The 21,305-nt window shown below is 39.9% G+C and overlaps 1 protein-coding gene across 1 annotated transcript in view; it reads right to left on the reverse strand.

Annotated features, from left to right (window-relative positions):
- ADCY2 (adenylate cyclase 2) overlaps positions 1-21,305 on the reverse strand; it is a 426,522-nt gene that overhangs the window by 177,887 nt on the left and 227,330 nt on the right. The window contains exon 4 of the mRNA XM_007961181.3: positions 17,974-18,123. Coding sequence (XP_007959372.3) covers positions 17,974-18,123 — 150 coding nt within the window. The remainder of the gene's footprint in view (positions 1-17,973; positions 18,124-21,305) is intronic.

A 21,305-nucleotide genomic window follows, 5' to 3' on the forward strand; every position in this document is an offset into this window, starting at 1 on the left:
AACTGTGGGCAGCAGAAGGAAACTCTGAGGAAATCAAGGAGGAGGATGGAAAATGCCTTTAAATTTAGGAAGTGTTTTCAGTTGAACAGTGAATTTAGATGGCAGTTCAACAGCAAAGTTAAGAAGTGGGTAAGTATTGAGGAAAGAAAAAAGAAAAGTAACTACTTTTTCAAGAAATTAGTGGTGAGTGAAAGGAATCAAGAATGAAGACAGTATTTGTGAAATATTTAAGAAAATATAACTTTTTTAGTTTGTTTATTTTAAAATAAGAGAAACTGGAATGCATATCAGCAAGGGATAACACAGACATGCATTATTGGAGCCATTTAATAAATAATAACTATATTGTTAAAATGTGGTAAGGTATTCTAAGATGCTCAGAAGACATGTCAGAAAAAGAAAAGAGGTCTTAAAAATCATACTTTTAAAGAAAAGAAAACACACAATAGAATGTGATTATTATTTTAAAAAATTAGTCCCTCACTAGTTGGTATGAGATTTAAAAAAACTAGAATAAAATTTAGAAAGATTAGGAAACAACACTAAGTATTAGGAAACAGAATGAGAGACATTAGATATGGTATAATAATTCTTACCACAAATGAAAATGGTCTACATTTAGTTCCCCAAAGAGCAAACTATGTTTAGATTTAGAAGGAAATCAAAATGCCATGGATGAAAAGATAAATGTTTAAAGAAACTAGAAAAAAAAATCACCAAAATATTGTTAAGGAAAAAAAGAAAAAAAAAGAAATGAAACCAAAACGATGAGCCTTTCCTATAAGCACAGACACAACAAATCTACTCCATAGAATAATGTCGTTCAACACAGCTTTGGTATCTGTGGATACCAGAAAATATAAAAAATTCAGGGGATAAAAACAAAAAAGTATAGTTTGTGGAAGATTAATGTATATGAGCTCAGGTAGAAAGCACTAGAGTGAATAGACTGAGTGTCTGGATACAAGATAAATGTACATCCCAACAGTATTCCTGGATATTATTTATAATCTGGTAAAATTCATGCTGAAAAAAATAATCTCTTTGCTAGAGCATGCTAACCTATAAAATTTCTAGAATAGATATTTAAATTATTTAGAAACTGCAGAGAAAACACTAAAAGCATGCTGATTGATGTAATGGCATATTTTCACAAATAGAAAAATCCAACATTTCTGAATGTGAAGGCTAAAGAAATATATTTGAAAATCTGAAAAAAAATCCTACAGTCTCTGTAGATACAGAAAAAGGATTTTAAAAAATAAAAAAAAATTCTAATTAAAAAATATACTTGAGTGTTTTTTGGTAGTAGGTATCGTTCTCTCATTTTCACATTTAGAACTCTTTTAATGAGTTCTTGAAAGGCTGGTCTAGTGGTAATGAATTCCCTTAGTGCCTGCTTGTCTGGAAAATATTTTATTTTTCCCTTGATTATGAAGCTTAGTTTGGTGAGATATGAAATTCTTTGTTGGAATTTCTTTCTTTAAGAATGCTGAAAAGAGGCCCCTAATTTCTCCTGCTACAAAGTCTGCTATTAGCCTCATGGGATTTCATTTGTACATGATCTGGTCTTTTTCTCTAGTTGCCATTAAATTTTTTTCTTTAATGTTGACCTTGGACAGTCTGGTGACTATATGCATTGGTGATGTTCATTTTGTACAGTGTCTGGAAATAGCATTCTGGACATCATCTTGGGAAATAATTTATGACTATGTCCTCAAAACCAATTGCAACAAAAACAAAAACTGACAAGTGGGACCTAATTAAACTAAAGAACTTCTGTACAGAAATAGAAAATAATAACATTGTAAACACACAGCCTACAGAATGGGAGAAATTATTTGTAAACTATGCATCTGACCAAGGTCTATCCAGAATCTATAAGAAATTTAAACAATTTAACAAACAAAAAACAAATAATCCCATTAAAAATGGGAAAAAGACATAAACAGATACTTTGCAAAAGAAGACTTACAAGCCACCAACAAACATATTTAAAAAATGCTCAATATGACTAATCATTAGAAATGTAAACTAAAACCACAATGAGATACCATTTCATACCAGTCAGAATAACTAGTATTAAAAAGTCAAAGAACCACACATGCTGGTGAGGCTGTGGAGGAAAGGGAATGTTTATACTGTTGGTGGAAATGTAAATTAGTTCAGCCACTGTGGAAGGCCATGTGGAAATTTCCCGAAGAATTTAAAACAGAACTACCATTCCACCTGGCAATCCCATTACTGGGTATACACCTAGAAGAAAATAAATCATTCTACCAAAAAGACACATGCACTCATATGTTCATTGCAGCACTATTCACAGTCACAAAGACATGGAATCTACCTAGGTGCCCATCAATGGTGGACTGATTAAAGAAAATGTGGTACATGTACACTATGGGATACTATGCAGCTGTAAAAAAGGAATAAAATCATGTCCTTTCCAGCACCATGGATGCAGCTAGAGGTCATAATCCTAAGCAAATTAACACAGAACACAGAAAACCAAATACCACATGTTTTCACTTATAAGTAGGAGCTAAACATTGGGTACTCATGGACATAAAGATGGGAACAACAGACACTGGGACTACTAGAGGGAGGAGGATGGACAGAGGCAAAGGGTCAAGAGTTGAAAAACTCTTGGGCACTATGCTCAGGACCTGGGTAATGGGATCAGTCATACCCCAAACCTATCACCCCCTGAATCTAAAATAAAAGTCAAAATGATACACATATATCATTGATGATAATCTTGCAAGATATATTCATGGTAATCTTGCAAGAGATATACATATATATATGTATGCATATATATACACACATATATGTATGTGTTATGTATTTATATGTATATCTTGTTATCAAGATACACATGTGTGTATATATATCAAGTTTTACATACATATATCAAGTATCAAGTAGTGGTAATCTTGCAAGATAGAGAAAGTACTGCAATACAGCACTTATAGCAATTACAAATACAGCAATTACAACTGTGAAGTTACTGGGACAAGGACATAGAGACAAACTCCTTAATAAGAGACAGTTCCATTTGGCCTAAAATGTTTTAAAAAATTAATATATGACAAAGGAAATATCATAATAGAACAAAGCACAGAATGATAACTCATAAATAAGAGAAAAAACAGCTTCACATCTTTTACCACAATCATCTTTGTTATTTAAGTTTGAGGTGCTTGGGAATCTCTGTGTTTTTGATCTGCATTTTTTACAACTCTAGTTTTAGCACAATCAATATAGATAGAGATTCGTAGAATCTGTGAATCTCAGGGCAAATGTAATGGACAGTCTGGCTACCATGTAATCTACAAAACTATCCACATCTTTGTCAGGTGCTGAATGCCCCACCTCAGCAGCTATAAAGGACTGCAGGCATCATAGAGTGTCTGGTCCCTACCCACATCTTTGAAAGAGGGCTTGTGACTGAAGAGCATCAGAACCAGGTCTCATAGTTCTTATAATCTCCTGCCTTAAAATGCATAGAGTGACAGGGAAGACAGACAGGTTAAGATCAGCTTTTCAAATTTCTTATCTCTCTATTCAAAGAGTGTTCCAATGATGAAAGGCGGAACAGTGAGCAAGCACAAAACTTTCTTTGAGGCATCAGAAAAGCTAATTTTCCAAATCCATTCACAGCTGAGTAATCAAATTAGCTGTTATTTCTTTAGTCTTAGAAGACAGTGTAGCCCATTATCCTCTGTTTCAAGGGTAAAGAAAGATAGCAAGATATGAAATAAACTAGTCATTGCATAGAGACAACACCCATGAAATACCATAAAATTGGTATATTTCTATTTTTCTGCATAATAATATTCTTGATTTGATCTGCTCTAGGCTTCCCTCTTATATTATTTCCCAATTAAATGAAAAAAAAATAACGTTACCAAAGGCAGAAGACAGTAGTCATAAATGCTAATTTACATGAGAAACAAAGTTACCATTTTTCATGAAAACATACCAAAAGCAAACTTTATTTAAAGACATTTTAAAATTCTCCCATTATTCATTGGCAACTTTGAGAGATCTGTCAATTCTCTGTAATATAGAATTTGTCACATTTTATGTTCATTTCTGTCAGTTGATGAAGTACATTGCTCTATAATGGAAAAATTTTCCTCTGTTTTTCAATAAAGCATTCACAATTCCACTCATATCTTTTCAAGAGGCCCACTCATATAAAAGTGTTATGTCTTCTGAGCCCAGATTTTGATCATGATCTACCTGTCTCTTTAAGGGGTAGAATCTGTGGTTTGACATTTGCCTTTTTGTACTGACCTTGCAATACCCACTCGTAAATATTCCTCTAAACATTTTTTTCCTTGACTCGTTAATAAAATTCACCAGCGGAGATCTGGAATAATAATTATGTTAACTACTGTACTTATCAATGTCAAAATCTAACACTGTTTTAAAGATTCATTATCCTGCAAACTGTCGTCACAATTGCATCCCTCAGTCAAGTGTTTTAATAAAGACTAGTTTAAATGCTTGTTCTTCCTCAGATCTGGATTAATTTAACAGGCTGGGATGATGTCGAGCCTGTGTTTTATCTTTGACATAAAAATTGCATCTTTCATAACACAGAAAAAAATCCATGTCTACACTCCCTACTGGAAGGAGACTAATCACTTCTATAACAATAAGGTTAAAATAACTCAAGTTCATAGAAATATGTCAGCCAAAATTACACTAAAACTAGAGGAATACAGGCCTGGGAGGGAGAATGAAGCCTTGTAAATCTCTGCTGTTTATCCTGGCTTGGTGTTTGAAGTTTCAAGATGACCAAGTATTACTTTTGTGAATGAGGATATAAGTGAGCCTCATAATGAATAGGAAGATGTATGCAATAATATCTGAGCTCATCCAGAGCAGTCATGAGATATGGGTGTGCAAAGATTGCATTTAACCTGCATAGAATTTAGAAAAAATAGAGGGAGAGATTTATGAATGGAGACTCTAAAGGGTGTAAGAATAACTCAGGAGTCCAAGGATTGTTACAAACCATGAGGAGTACAAAGTACTGGAAGGCATGGTTTTAGGACTATTAATAAGTAATTATTACAAAATAAAAAAGCCACAGGTGGCAGCTCTAGCCATCTCCTTGGGTTAAACATGAGAAAGCAGTAACAGGTTTCCTGGGCCTTTCTCACTGCTGTGCAGTGGACTCTTGGCCATTTTGAAACTTCAAACACCAAGCAAGGATAAAGAGAAGAGATTTACAATGCTTTGTTCTTCCTCCCAGGCCCATATTTCTCTAATTAATTATATGTATGCATTAATACATATTATGAAGGTTGCTCAGAGAAAGAGCAAGAGAGAAAGAGCAAGTTAGTGCAGAACATATTTCTGTGTTTTGTCAGTTGGTGTTTGGAGAGCATATGTTCTCACTTACTCCATGCAGGGCACTGTAGTAGGTTCTAATACTCTAAAGAAAAATAATGAAATAGTAGCCATCACCACCCATATTAGTCCATTTTCACACAGCTCATAAACACACACCTAGTTCACAATTCACAAAAGAAAGAGGTTTAATGAACTTACAGTTCCACGTGGCTGGGGAAGCCTCACAATCATGGTGGAAAGCAAGGAGAAGCAAATCACATCTTACATGGATGGCAGCAAGTGGAGGGAAACTCTTGTTTTTAAAACCATCAGGTCTCATGAGATTTATTCACTATCATGAGAGCAGCATGGGAAAGACCCACTCCCACGATTCAATGGTCTCTCACCTAGACACTCCCACAACACGTGGGAATTATGGGAGCTACAAGATGAGATTTGGGTGGGGCCATGGAGTCAAACCATATCACCGCCAAAGATTTCAGAGTCTAGTTTCATGATGGCAGAAATGGGCCCTAAACAGGCCGGCTAGGAAGATGATGACCCTAGAAAATGAATTGCTGAGTCACTTCATCTGGGATCAAACTCTCAGGTGGCTGCTGAAATGGCTGCCACATTCCAGTGATGCCTGCCTGGACCAGCCAAGTCACAGGAAGAGCCTGTGCTAAGACTCCTGCAAGGCACTTGTACACATTGACCTCATGCTGGGAGTGTGTTTTGTTTCTTTCAAATGCACTTTTCTTCCTCCAATCATTGGTTCCTGCCCTGGAGGAACAGAAACACACTAGAATGGCCGAGTCCACACTACTAACAAAACTTTGTCCAAGGGATGGTCATTTCCTTCAGGGCAGAGGTCATAGGCATGGCCTGCTGAGCCTCAAATTCTATCAGATGAGTCTGAACTCATTCTACAGTCAATGATAAAATATTTGTGTTTTTATTCTATGCTACTGGTTTAGAAAATAAAGTGTTAATTTCCCAGATAATCTGCCTCACGAGGAGCCAGAAAGGTATTGAAAATAGGACCACACACACAAAAATATATGATAACAAAGAAAATTCCATCTAGAGGCCAAACACGATTTGCTAACCTCCTGTCACCTTGAATCTGCTCAATCACCAGGTGCCCAAGTCCACAGCACAGCAGTGAGAAAGGCTCAGGATATCTGTTGCTGCTTTCTCACGTTTAACTCATGATGGCTGGAGCTGCCACCCAAGGCTTTTTTATTTTTGTATTTCAGCTCTAATAATTCCACTGGCTGCTGACTGATGTTTATCTGGAGGAGAAGCTCCTAGCCTTTTTGCTTTTTCCATTTTTATAATGAGGATTGTGCTTGTAGTTAAACTGCCCAACCTTGAAACTCTCAAGCTCTGGATAGCAGTTCTTTCCTGGAATACGGTTATAACGTGACACACTGATACGTGCTGATTCTTTTGCCTAGAGGATCAGTTGGTTTACTTTTAACGTTTAATTTTCTATTTTTACTTTAATATGCTTCTAAAACATAGTTAAACTTAGTAGAGGCTTGAATTTCTGTCTTAATGTATTCTTTCCATGTTACCTAAAATTTTGTTGACATTTTATTCCTTTTCATGCTTTCCAGGTTATTTGCCTAGTTTAAAATAAACTTTTCCTTTGTTTCTATTTGGATTAAAACCTTTTTAGTAGCTATTACCAGAACATTAGCTACATATACAATGGACTACAGCTGTGACTATTTAGTAAATGTAATGCAGCAAACTCAGTTGCCTTTCTTCTTCTTCTTCTTTTTTTTTTTTTTTTGAGACAGAGTCTCACTCTGTCACCCAGGCTGTAGTGCAGTGTTGTGATCTCAGCTCACTGCAACCTCTGCCTCCTGGGCTCAAGTGATTCTCCCGTCTCAGTCTCCCAAGTAGCTGAGATTACAAGTGCTCACCACCATATCCGGCTAATTTTTGTATTTCTAGTAGAGATAGGATTTCACCATTTTGACCAGGCTGGTCTTGAACTCCTGACCTCAGGGGATCCGCCCACCTCGGCCTCCCAAAGTGTTGGGATTATAGGTCTGAGCCACCACACCTGGCCCCAAACGTATTGTCCAGGCCACTGTTGACCACCATTTGTTCAAGACCAGCGGTCACTCCTTTACCCTCTTCTCACTATGAGTCTTCGGCATGTGACTATGTTGGCCACTATCCCACTTATACCTTCTTCTCTTGGCTTCTATTGAACCATTTCTCTGGCTTTTCCTCTATTGTAGTGAATCCTTACAATTTTTTGTTGCTTTGGCATCAATTTTAAATTTAGATTGGTCTTACTCAAGCAAAGTCTAATTATGTTTGACACAGTTTCCATTCCCCCACCTCATTGCAATTTCTCAAGGTGGTCAATCAAGACATCTGCCTTGTACACTGCCTCCTGGTAACCACCTCCCCATGGGACAGCTGGATACACCCTACTAATCCCATACCCTGCATAGACTGCACAGGTATTCCACCCACGCTGACCTTCTCTCAGTCACAGCATGACCCCATAGGACATATGCCTGCTTGTTCTAAACCCACCAATTAGAAACCTGATTGCATAATGTCTTGCACCCCAGTAAAGGCTTTGGCCCACAGCTCCCTCTCTCTCTTGCTCTGCACCTGCTGGTTGACCCTGTGTGTCCTGGATGCCTCCCTGCTTTTTGCTGGCCCTGCAAATGGTGCTGCGCCCTCTCTTATCCAGATCTGTAAACAATAAACTGCTTCTGTCATTTCATGGGTTCCGATGAGTTGCCTCTTCTACCCCATCCTAACTTGTTCCTGGTCAGGCCTCTCTGGGAGAGTGGCAGTCTTGGTAGGAATAAACTGGACACAGGTCAGAGAGCCACAAGAGCATGTGCCAGGATAAACAAGTTTCCTGTGAGAGGGACACCTGGCCACACGCAAGACACTTAGGTATCAGGCCATCTGTGACGTCAAAGAAGGATCCCATGAAAGGCGCATGGGAAACACCCACGACCACATCCCCAGTATCCCCATCAGGGCAGGGCTAGACTTTACAGCCACTAACCTGAGAGGGAACTCAAGACCAAATTAGGAAAAAACAAATCATCTATATAACTGGTTGATTTTTCTCAGTGACTTGGGCTTCTTTGTCTTCCTCTATTCCTGCTCAAATGTTCGTGTGCTTTGAGGTTTGGTCCTGGACCCTTTTCGTCTTTCCTAATCCCACTCTCTCCTTGGGGCATGTCATCTGGTCCTGTAGCTTGAAATAGCAACTATATGCTGATGACTTTCAAGTTCACATCTTTAACTCCAGATCTTATGTACAGCTGCTGGCTTGGCATCTCGAAATCAGCTGTTCAAAACTCAACTCTGGATTTCTACTCTACCTTACCTCCCAATAAATAATGTGACCAAAGATGTTGAAATGTGAGATGTCACACCAACCGTCATCCTGTGGCTCAAGTTCAAAACCCAGAAAGCTCTCTTCCTTATTTTATTTTGATTTCACTCAGCATCTAATCTAAAAGTAACCCACACTAAATCAATGTTAAAATATGTCCTAAATCTGTCTACTCTCACCAAAGTTATTCCTGTCTCCAGCCTGTACTGCTGCCATAGTACGCCATGGCTTCCAAAGAGTCACCTACTGACACTCATCCCTTCTCCAGCCCATCCTCTACTAGGAGCCAGAAGGATCCTCTAAGAATGGTAATCAGTTTACGTTGCTATCTTACTCAAAACCCTGCAGTGACTTCCCACTCAATATAACATTCCAAGTCCTTGACCCACCTTGCAAGGCCCGGCGTGTAGTCTGGCTCCTGCCTCTCTCTCCCCAACTGTTCCACTGGCCCCTATATTTCTCAAACAGGCCACTTGGCTCCTGTCTCAAGACCTTGGTAGTTCCCACTCCTTTTGCTAGGAACACTTTTCCTCAGGCCCTCCTAGGCCTGAGACCTTCAGAAATTCATATTTCAACCTAGATATCATATCCCCAGAGAAGCCTCCCTGCCTGGCTCCTCCAACAGGCCTCTTGGTCTTCTCCAGCCACCATACTTTGTCACATTATCTTGTTATCTCTTCTCATGAAATTATGGGTTTGATAAATTACAGTCTGTCCCATTCTATTAGAATTTAAGCACAAAGAGAACGGGGACCTCTAGTCTTGGCTACCTCTGCATTTCCCAATCTGGGGAAATCGCCAGAACTTAACAAGCCAAAAAAACTGTAAATGTGATAAATAGGAGAAGAGGGCTTTTCCGTATCTTGCATAATCGTGTATTTAACAGAGGAATATATGTAAAAATACCATGCAATTTGAAAAGGGTATGTATGGGTTTATGTGAGTATCATTGTCTCACACACCTCTTGCATTGCATTCTGAGTGCATCATATCGTCCACTTTTATGACAATGTTAGTCTTGAGGAGGAATTTTCACATCCAGTAACACACAAATATTAAATGTCCCATCATACGTAAATACATTAAAGGAATCTTCTACAGAATTTCTGGGATAAAATTTCTTAAAATCTTGACAGTACTCAGATAACCCTAAAAGTAAAATCTCCAAAAATAATACCATTTGAAGACACATATGCAATTAACAAAACCCTGAAGTTCATGAGTCCTAACCTTCAATTTGGTACAGATATAAATGGATACCTCGGTTCAGTAAACACATCACTCGTGCCACAGGAGGTATATGTATCTGCAGCTGTGCTCATGGTAATATACTATTAAATATGCATGATCAGTAACTTTAACATTTTGAAGTCAGCACCATGAAAGGAAGTTCAAAATGCCTTTCCCCTCATTAAGAGGCATAGTGGCCTACCTGTGATTACATTTGCGGAAGAAAAATACAACAGCAATCACAGAAGACTTGAGTTTTGTTTCTATATGTGACAGATATCACAAGAATGTTTAATGAAACAAAAGGGCTGATTTTAGGATTTATTTTTATTGGATTTACTGCTATCAAATGATGTCAAACTTTCTTGAATCTTTTTGCTAGATTATCCATTGCCTATTAAACATTTTTGCCAGCATTAAAGTACCACATCACAGAGTATTAAAAATAGGCAGTCCCCAGGAAATACTGAAAATTCGAGGGTCCTCAGAAACATCAAAATCAGGTGTTTTCCTTAGTACGCGACTTCTGGGTTTGGGGGCTTCTTGCGTATTATCGACAAAAATCTGCTTGTCATAATCTGGAGTAATATAACTGCTTCCAGGTGTTTCTTCAGCAAGACAGGTGAGTTGCTTCTTCACTGGGGACATAAGCAGGAGGTCTTGCTCAAGTTTCTTATACAGAGGAAACTTCCAGAGAGTTTAATTGTATCATTTGGCTTTTCTACTGCCATGATGTAAATAGACACCTGCATATATTTAATCGTTAAAAGAATCTCTGCTTGATTAATTGCATTAATTGCTATAATTCTTTTTTTTTTTTTTTCCTTTAAAGCAAAATGTCTTTTTTTTTTTTTTTTTTTTTCAGACGGAGTCTTGCTTTGTTGCCCAGGCTGGAGTGTAGTGGTGTGATCTTGGCTCACTGCAACCTCTGCCTCCCAGGTTCAAGCAATTCTCCTGCCTCAATTCTCCTACCCGAGTAGAGTAGCTGGGATTACAGGTGCCCACCACCATGCCCAGCTAATTTTTGTATTTTTAATAGAAATGGAGTTTTACCATGTTGGCCAGGCTGGTCTCAAACTCTTGGCCTCAGGTGATCTGCTCGCCTTGGCCTCCCAAAGTGCTGGTATTACAGGCATGAACCACTGCGCCTGGCCAAAATGTCCATTTTTTTTTTTTTTTTAAAAGAATGAACAAATACTTGCTAATGTGGCTTTTGTAAACCCGACTAATGGCCTGCATTTATGTCCTTTGTTAGGCATCAAGACTGGACAGTGATTCCTGCGAGTTCCTTCATCCTCCCCCTGGATCCTGGATCTGTAACTATTGATTTCTCCTTAAAGGAGGTTGAGTGCACAGTCATAGCACAACCTTCACTGCAATCTTCGCAAATATGTGGTGATCTCAACCCTTCTAACTAAACGACTTCTCAGAAAATACTGCAGACTTGATTTAAGGATTATTGGCATTTTTCTGGGGTTAATTTTCATTTCTCATTGAAAAGCACCCATAGACATCATGGCAAAATTGTAGCGTTCTGAAACATCTTGCCCTGGAATTTCTCAATGAGGCATAACATCTGAGCTTCATGAGAATTTAAGTAACCAATATAATACAATGTGGTGCAAACTGTGAAAATATTTCTTGAAGTTCATTCTGATGGATTGGAATAGCAAATACTGTGATGAGAACCTTTTATGACATCTCAGCTCTTCTTTTTTTTTTTTTTTCCAATTTTCAAGTAAAGTGTTTGTGTCATCTTCCACATCATTTAATCTTTCACTAATGAGAGTTGAGAAAAAAGCAATAACCAACACTGGCTTAAGCTATGCCTTCTGCATTGGGGAAGAGATGCCAAAGAGAAAAGCATATACTAATCATTTAATAAAATGAAAAAAATGTGGTGACCAAGATGGATGTAAGTTATGGCCTCTTTATCAAGGAAGAGATACCAAAGAAAAAATGACACAACTAATGATTTAATAAAAGATGAAAAGTGGAGATCTCAAAAACATAAGCGGGGGGTGTGGGAGAGTTTAATTAATGGTCTGAGATGCCAGAACCCAGGAAAGGCCTTTGTATCTGAGCCAAATTGTACCTACCGCATGATGTGTGTTTCTCCTGTTAGGCTCTCTCTGTTGGGCATGTCCCCCAGCCCTGTACCTCAAAGCTCAGGGATGACATTTATATTAAAATGTGCTGCTTTAATTCTTCAGCAACTGCAGTGAGAACGCCTCACTGGCTTGAATTCCTCTCACATGACTAATGTTCAGCTTGGCTTTATGAAAAGGTACATAACTGTTGAGATGCCTCAACTCAAGTCCACGTACCAATTCAGGTGAAGACAATTGGGTAAAACAATTAGTCTTGTCATTGGTGAGTCCTCGTAAGGTCTGTTTCTTTGGTGAAAAGTAAACCGAACATGCAGAGATGGGGTTGGTAAAAGACTGTTTTGAATAACTCATCACTACATGTCCAAGCAGACAAAGCTGCAGAGTCCTCTGTTCAATCTCCTTACCTCCAAGAAAAAGAAAGCTGATCCTGGAGGGATCTTTGGGGATGGCATGGCTGGCATCAAACTCTCCCCATGCCTTGGCATGGTCATGGAGGGAGCAGGGTGGCAGCTGATCTCTGTTGCTTCATGTTAGTGCATGAGAATTCAATGGAAGAACAGCTACTGATTGGCTTCTTAGTAGGATACAATGTTGGATGCTTAAAGTTGCTCAGAGTTGTCCCTACTCTTTGTAGGACTTCCATCAAAGAGTCCTTCATGTCCTGGAAAATCTCCAGTTAACATTCCCAGAGATCAGAAACCCATGCAAAACCAGCAAGAAAGACAGAAGGGCCCTGGTAGTTACACTTACTCACTGAGTGATCTGGGCCAAGTAATGTGAACAGTTTCTTTATTTGGTTTAAATGGTAAAAGGGACTTAGGTCCTAGAGTTGCTGTAGGAATAAAGAAGACAGAGAGTGGCAGGCCGAATAATGGTCCCACAAAAGTATCTTCATCTTAATCCTTGGAATCTGGGACTATGTTAGGTTTCCTGGCAAACCAGGAATTTTGTGGATGTGATTAAATTAAAGATCTTGAAATGGGGAGGTTATCTTGGATTAGCCTGGTTAGTCCAGTGTAATTATAGAAGCCATAAGAGTAAAGCAGGAGGGTTGGAGTCAGAGAAAGGGAAGAAGATGCAATAGCAGAATCAAAAGTCAGAGACAGGCCCAGCTCAGTGGCTCTTGCCTATAATCTCAGCACTTTGGGAGGCCAAGGCGGGCAGATTGCTTGAGCTCAGGAGTTCAAGACCAGCCTGGGCAACATGGCGAAACAAATACAAATACAAAAAATAACAAGTTAGCCAGGTGTGGTGGTGGACACCTGTAGTCCCTCCTACTTGGGAGACTGAGGTGGGAGGATCTCTTGAGCCCCAGGGGGCAGAGGTTGCAGTGAGCTGAGATCATGACACTGCACTCCAGCCTGGGTGACAGAGCCAGACAATATCTCAAAAAAAAAAAAAAAAAAAAAAAAAAAAAAAAAAAAAACCACGAAGGGGAGAGAGAGAGAGAGAAGAGAGAAAGCAATTGAAAGATTCTATCCTGATGACTTTACATATGGAAAAGGGGCTAGGATCTGGGAGCCAAAGAATGCAAGCAGCCTTCGGAAGCTTGAAAATGCCAGGAAATGAATTCTCCCTTCAAAATCTCCAGAAAAAAACAGCCCCGCTAATATCTTGACTTTAGCTCAGTGAGACTGATTTTGGACTTATAACCTCTGAAACTGTAAGATAAAAAATCTGTTCTGTTTTAAGCCATCAAATTTGTGGAAATTTATTATAGCAGCAATAGGAGTCTGATACAACAGTACACAAAAAGTACTACATAAACTACCCAGGAAATTATAAAAACTTAAAGAAATAGTACTTGCTTCTGTTTGCTTTTCCAAATTTTAGGAGCCCAAATCTAGAAAAGCTTCAAAAACTCTTCACTTTGCAAAACAAATGAGCCATAAAATGCATTCAATAAAGTCATTATAATACCTGCTATCACATTAGGATTAAAAACAGGTAACTTTGTCATTATCTACCCAACCATGACCACACAAGGATCACTTTCTTGTTCCACTAAATTCTGCAGAGAGGAAAACAATTTTGCATCCAAGGACAGCCAGAAAGACTACTGGTTCACTAACCCCCACAGAGAGTTGCAGAATCCAGGTATAGCATGGGGTCTCTGTGCCTCGCTTGACCAGCATTTTTTAACTAAAAGGAATGTTCTGTCATATTTGATCCACAGGATGGTTCAGATTAAGTAAATCACAAAAAAAAATTGTTAAATTACTTTAAAACAAATACAATATATAATCAAAGAGGGTTTATTCTCCCTCTATGAAATAGCAAACCTGACTTTTACTCCTACAGAAACAGCGTTTATTTCAACTGCCTAGGCAGTTAGCAAACAGTGTTTTTGTTTTGCTGTGAATCCAGCTCTCATTAATTCCTGAGAGCCTATTACATACCCCAGAGAGCAACACTCACTGAAATATGTTTTCTCAGGTCTGATAAGAGCCATCTGCCACACTACACGGCGTTCAGGAAACAGCCGCGGATTTTACTGCGGGATATGAAACTTAAGTCAAAACTCGAGACAGGTGAATACCTTCGGTTTCTAAAGGTGGCCTCAATTCCAATGCAATGCATTCTTTTCCCTACCTTGTAAGAAGTCATGATTTTTATTGTTCATAATGAGAACACTTTTAAGGCAAGAACACAACTCTGAGAAAATCTCTAGCAACATGTTTCATTCCTTCTTCCCTCAAAATCTTATAGTACAAATAGCCACTTTATTCAAGCATGGGCTTTGATCTTTAGAAATTGATCTCACTTCCATCTGAAAATGTCACAAAATTTGAAGAAAAGGAAGCATGGAGTTTTGCAATTTTGAAAAGATTTCAGAATCATTAGACAGGTCCTAATAGTTTCAATAGCCCCCCGCCCCCCCGCACCATCCCATCCTGGGTGAAGAGGGACGGCTTCCTGGGCTCACCCGCCACTGCATCCTGTCCAAGGAGGAAGGACAGCAGAGAGTGGGGCTGTGAAACGAGGCCAAGGAACTCCCAAGGTGGCCGCCTCTCAACCTCGGGGAGCACCAGCTCTCTCTGACACAGCTGCTAACGTGTACATTAAATTGGATGCTATTTATGTATCTAAACAATGACGGATACTGTTTTCTGGCTGATCAACACATATCCTTCCTGAATGAAGAACTCTGAAGGACATTACTGTTTGCCACAGTGACTGTGGATGAAGCAAAAGGTGGTTTGTGGTGCAGAGCGAGCAGGAAGTGACATGTGGAACCCAAACCTGAATTTGATCGGTAGCCCTACTGGGCCTCAGTGTCTCCAGGGCCTCGCCCTTCTATAAAGGTCACACAGGTTGCCACTGGCCAGTTTTTTTGCTTCCTTAAATCTATCAGACTATATCTTACTGAAGGCTTTTTTTTTTTTTTAAACTAAGATAATCTCTTCTTCCCATTTAATTACATGCTGGTCTGAGAAAAGTGCAAACACATCTCATCGTAGACACATATTCTCTGAAGCCCTAACCAGAAAGGTACTGCATTCTAGGAGTAGACTCTGGAAATGGGCTTCCAACACTTGTGACAAAATGCTCCTGTGAGGTAAAGTTGTATTCTATTAAACATATTTAATATCAGTTCTTATTTCTCTAAAGTGTCCCTTCTCACTTTCTTTATTTTAAAAAGAATCACTGGCTTCTTTTCTGAAACTAGTAGATGCATGTCTTTCTAATGTCTCCCATCATGGTCCAGTTCTTGAGCTCCACAAGGTCAGTGTGGCTCCTCTAACCCTCAGCTCACTGTGGCAAGGGACGCCATGTGCTTTTGGCCGCTCAGGTCTCTTCAGAGAAATATGATGTGCAGATGAGGTCAGTGACCTGACACTGCTTTTACCAAGCCTGTTCCTAAAAATATTAGGTTATGTAATCCGTCTACTTGGAATTTCTGTTCTCTGTAGCTTTGGTGCTATTTTGAAGGAGATTACAGAGCTGATGAGAAAAAAAGTTAGACATGGCTGTCGGGCCCAACTTGCTCCAGTCTGTACTGCTTGAGAAAGGAAACCATCTCTCCCAAAACATTTGAACTGTAGCATGTGCTACAGCAGGACCACCCACGAATGCTAAGCGCTACTTGTCGAAACTGTGGAATTTTCTAGAATCCAGACGTAAAATGTTACTGAAAATAGGTATATAAGGATAAACTGGATAATAGTCCCAAGTTAACAACTGTCTATGTCTCTTAATTTTGAATTCAGAATTTGAGACACATCTAGAACAAAGAAACAAACAAAAACATCGGTTCCTGAATATCTTTGCTATATAGGCGGTAAGACAAAATGTATTTTTTAAAAACTAACCATAATATTTGCCAATCATACCAACGCGAAGGCAGTGTTTACAGTTATATCCCAGTGCCTAGAGCCATGTCTGCCACAGCCTCGGTGTTCACTAATTATTTGTTGAATGAATGAACGAATATCCTGGATCTCTGTTTTCAAAAAAGAATGTGATTACCATTCAGTAGTCCACACACAGACAAAGGACTAGTGCCAACATTTAAAGGATATATTTTTTGCTCCCACCACAATACACTTTGATGAAATTTTATAGGGTGAACTAACTCAGTACAACTTAACAAACAATAATTAAGAATCCATGATATGCCAAACACTGCTAAGAGCATAGGTAATATGATGAAGGCCCACAGGGAGGGGGAGCAGAGGGTTTATAGCCAGCCATGCTAATTATTAGCTTTACAGACTGGGTTCCCAGTGAGAAACACACAAACCCAGGAACACACAGCTGATCCGCCATCACCCGGAGTGAAGCACAGCAAATCCAGGGCCCCTCTATGGCTTCTTCTCCATGCACATCTATTGTGCCTGCTTTCCACCATGCTTGGTGATATCTTTGTCCCCGCACATCTCCTATTGTCTCCACTGCTTGCTTTCTGTAATGCTTCCTTGCAGTCTATACATTTCCCTGATGTGCATTTGTGTCACCCGCAGCAATCAACCTAGGATGCCCCTGACAATGACATCTGGCTCCTCCCCAGACTCTTCAATCACCTCCCTGAGGAAGACTCCAACATTTCATCCTACGTGGGCAACAGGTGCTGTAGGAAGTGCTGCGATGGCACAGTGCAGCGGGCGGGCGGGCGGGGGTGGGGGGTGGGGGCTCGTACTTCTGCTGGTGCAAACGCTTGTCACAAACACTAACCAGAAGTGAGTTTCTTCACGAACTGTTCTTATTTGGCTTCCCCAGCCACTTGTTGATGATAGTTGGTGTATCTGGCTGTGGGTGATCCTGGGTCCCTGGGTGTGAAGGCTGCCTGGGGAAGATGCCATCTTTGCTCTTTTGATCATAACTTTCTGTTACAATTTAGATGTTTGTCCCCTCCAAATCTCATGTTGAAATTTGATCCCTAGTGTTGGAGGTGAGGCCTGGTGGGAGGTGTTTGTGTCTTGGGGGTGGATCCCTCATGGACAGATAAATGCCCTCCCTAGGAAGGAAGCTTGAGTGAGTTCTCATTCTATTGTTCCCATGAGAGTTGGTTGTTCAAAAGAGCCTGGCACTGCCCCTCTTTCCCTGCCTCTCTCTTGCTTCGTCTCTCGCCAAGTGATCCCTGCACATTACCCATTATCCATGAGTGGAGGCAGTCAAAGGTACTCATCAGAAGTAGATATGGCACAGGCTTCTTGTGCAGCCTGCAGCACTATGAGACAAATAAACCTCTTTTCTTGATAAATTACTCAACCTCAGGTATTCCTTTATAGCAGCACTAAGCAGACTAAGACACTTCCCAGGTGCAGAGCCCAGGGTTTCTTCTCTGGTTTTTCTGAAGCTCATGAATGAATGAACCACACTCAACATTAATAGTAACAGCATCATTTTGATAATGCCTAAAGTAATGTGGATGTAAGATGAAACATGCATTACCTGTTGACGTTTTTCAAATTCCAACTTGATCCGGGACTTGATGCAATTACAGGTGTCCTGATATGTTTGCTGAAGAGCAAGTTCCATGAGGTGCTTATGGTAGGCTCCCGCCAGGTTCCCACAGATGAAAATGATCACATTGGCCAGGATCTAAAGAGACAGAAAGAACTGCTCAATAGGGTGACTATTTCTCACTCGTGAATATAATCAAAACGAAGCGCACATTAGCAACTGTCTTCAGAGAGATAACTGCGGGAAGTAAATCTTACTTCTGCTTCCAAAGTAACATTTTTATTTGCTTAACAGAAAACATCAGTCTCCAGAAGAGTTCTGCTTTTTTTTTGGATCCATGCCCTTTGGTAGACGACTTTGTAGTCCCTCCCTTGACTTTGGGCACAGTCCATGAGATCTGCTTTGCTTTGGCTAATGCAATATGGACAGAAATAACCATGAGCCAGATCCAGCCCAGGATTAGGAGGCCTTTTGTTTTTCAAGTCACTCTCTTGCACCTCATTAGGGAAAAGAACATTTCTGGGTAGCCCACCAGTCCCAGGATGAGAGACACATGGAGCAGAGCTGTCCTAGTCAATCTGCAGTCTATTATTGTGTACCTCTGAGATTTTATGGTTGTTATGCAGCATTATTGCAATACTAGGTGACTAATACAAACTGCCCTCACACCAAAACTGTACTTGCTGAGCCTGGATAACTGACATGCACCCATTATCTTTTGTTTATGTAGAAATATGGTAGTCTTTCAAAACATAAAACTCAATATTCTTTTGATGATAAAAACAATTCATGTTCATACAATTTGGGAGAAAAACAAAGATATAAAGAAAAACTAAAAATAATCTGTAATTGTCCTGCCCAAGCAGAACACTCTGCTGTCCATATGGCCTTGTCTACCTACTCCGTTTTCCTCTGTATTCTCAAAATTGGTGGCATACTCTACTTTGTCAAGATCTCTATCTCGTTTAAAAAGCTTCAGTTCATTCTGAATGTAGTTTTTGTCCTTTGCTTTAACATTTAATATGATATTTTTTAGACCATATAAGTTCTGTAGAAACAAGATTTTAAATGCTTAGATAATATTCAGTTCCGTGACTGGATTGTCCTTTAGATATGTCCATATTGTTTAATACTTATTAATATTCTGTGCATTTGCATTATGCTATAGTGGTCAACCTCATGTATAAAGCTTTGGCTTCATATTTGATCATTTCCTCAGACATAATTACTGAAAAGTCATAAGTATTTTTAAATTCTTGATACATATTGCAAAATTGCTCTCAGGAAATATTCTATTTACATTCTCATCAACAGTGTATGACAATAGTCTTTTTAGTGTAGCCTACTATTCACATGCAGCAAGCTCTTGTGTGTCCAGGGCAAGACCTACAGACCTGTCTGTGAGTGGATAGACATATCTGGTTAAAATCCAACCTACCCTCCATTTCCGTATGACTTGTATTCTCACCAAGACAGGTCACTAGTGGCTTTAATAACAACTCAGTAGCATCAGTTCCAAATATTCTATGCTCCTCCCTAAGAATCTCCCCATAACACAGACCACTTTATCACATTAATCATCCAACGTGGTGAGCAGGAGTGGCTGGAACCCATCATGGGAAATTTATTCCTAAATCTTCAAGGTTCCCCGTGACAGGACTGAACAGAGAATCATAGCTGTCCTCCCTCTCTGTAGGGGGGTCACTTCTGCCAAGGAGAGCAGGAGGAATCGGTCTAACTGGAGGGCTTGGGAAAAGGATATGAACTCTCTGCATCTTAGCCCATCCTCCCCCATAAGCAGGGTCTTCCTCTCTAAAGTGGGTGGTCATCTTCATGTTTTGTGTTCTCAGCCAAGCAGTGGACCTAGTGGGCCACTTGCCTCTGTGCTGAGAAGGACTTCGATTTGAGGGCAGATGGCTGTAGGGAAAGATGGGTAAACTCAGGGGATAATCAGCAAGATCATTTATTCCTAACTGCACTCTCCAAATAGGTGTAAGAGTAATAAGGTGACATTTTGTTCTCCATCTACCCAATGCCTTTGTCTATCTCTCAAAGGGTTCTGAATCCAGGAGGAAAACAGTGATATTAATTATTAGCCTCCTCAAGTCCTAGAAAATAAATGTTTGGGATACAGGGGGAAAAAAAGGACAGAGTTAGAATTGGAAGAATGATGTGATGAGGTTCTCTCTGAATAAATGCAGAAGCACAATAGAAGTGGGGTCCAGAATCATGCACATTAGAAGGGGTCTTCAATGATGTTTCATGTAACTCACTCATTTCAGAGACATTTGGGGCCAGGGAGATCCTAAAGCTCACCCATATTCTCACAGCTAACCCCCATAATGTCCAGTTATGCATCTATATTTTATCTCCTCCCCATTAGTATGGATAATTAAAATCTTTACTGGGAATTCCTGTGTGTGTGTGATCTGTGTGTGGTATATGCATGTGGTGTGCATACATGCATGTAACTTGTGTGTAATCTGTGTGTGAAATGCATGCTTGGGTGATGTGTGTGCATGTGATATGCAGGTAACGCACGTGCTCTGTGTGGAAGGCATATGTGCTCACAGTCTGTGTGTAAGCAGGTGCAGCAGCCCAGCGCTTCAGAGCAATGTGGCTGTCTTCAGTGTTACTTCTACACATTTTCTAGCATCACAGGGCTCTCTTCCTTCCCAAGGCCATACTTTGACACATCACCTCTTCTGAGAATGTCAATCCTGGAGCATGTGGAAAGTCCGGATGACCTTCCTGGCTTCCGATTTGAGGGGACCCTCCCCTAGTTGAACAGGAGTTGATTTCAGCACCATGTCCAATGGTGCATTGTCAGTTAAGTCCTGCCATACTCTGCTTCTGCAAAATGACCATCTGCTTTGCTGTAAGTTCTTCAGATCTTGTCATTGCTGGATATGCTTTGAAGAACAGCGCACCAAAGAATGCAGGAAATGAGAGAAGCCAACAGAAACCATGTTGCTCAGAATTAGAAAATACTAACTCCTTCCTTACTAGGTGTAGCTGAAATTATAATAATAATGACTCAGTGATTGTTCATGAGAGCTTTTTCTCTTCCTCCTCGGAAAATGCCTTCGAAGCAAACCTGTCAACATTTTAGGGAGTAAATTCCTCCACAATAAAAACCAAGTGGAAGCAACAGAACTGAATGAAGCCATCATCTGTCCCTGGGCTTCCTCTGCAGGACATAGAAATGGGGCACTCTGATACCAACACTGAGGCTCCAATGCGAGTCTCTACCCTCTGGAATGCGAGTACTGTCTTATCCTGTTTTCCTAGAATCCCACTCCCCACTTACTTCCTCTGAA

Source organism: Chlorocebus sabaeus, chromosome 4, assembly GCF_047675955.1.
Source record: "Chlorocebus sabaeus isolate Y175 chromosome 4, mChlSab1.0.hap1, whole genome shotgun sequence".
Taxonomy (NCBI): domain Eukaryota; kingdom Metazoa; phylum Chordata; class Mammalia; order Primates; family Cercopithecidae; genus Chlorocebus; species Chlorocebus sabaeus.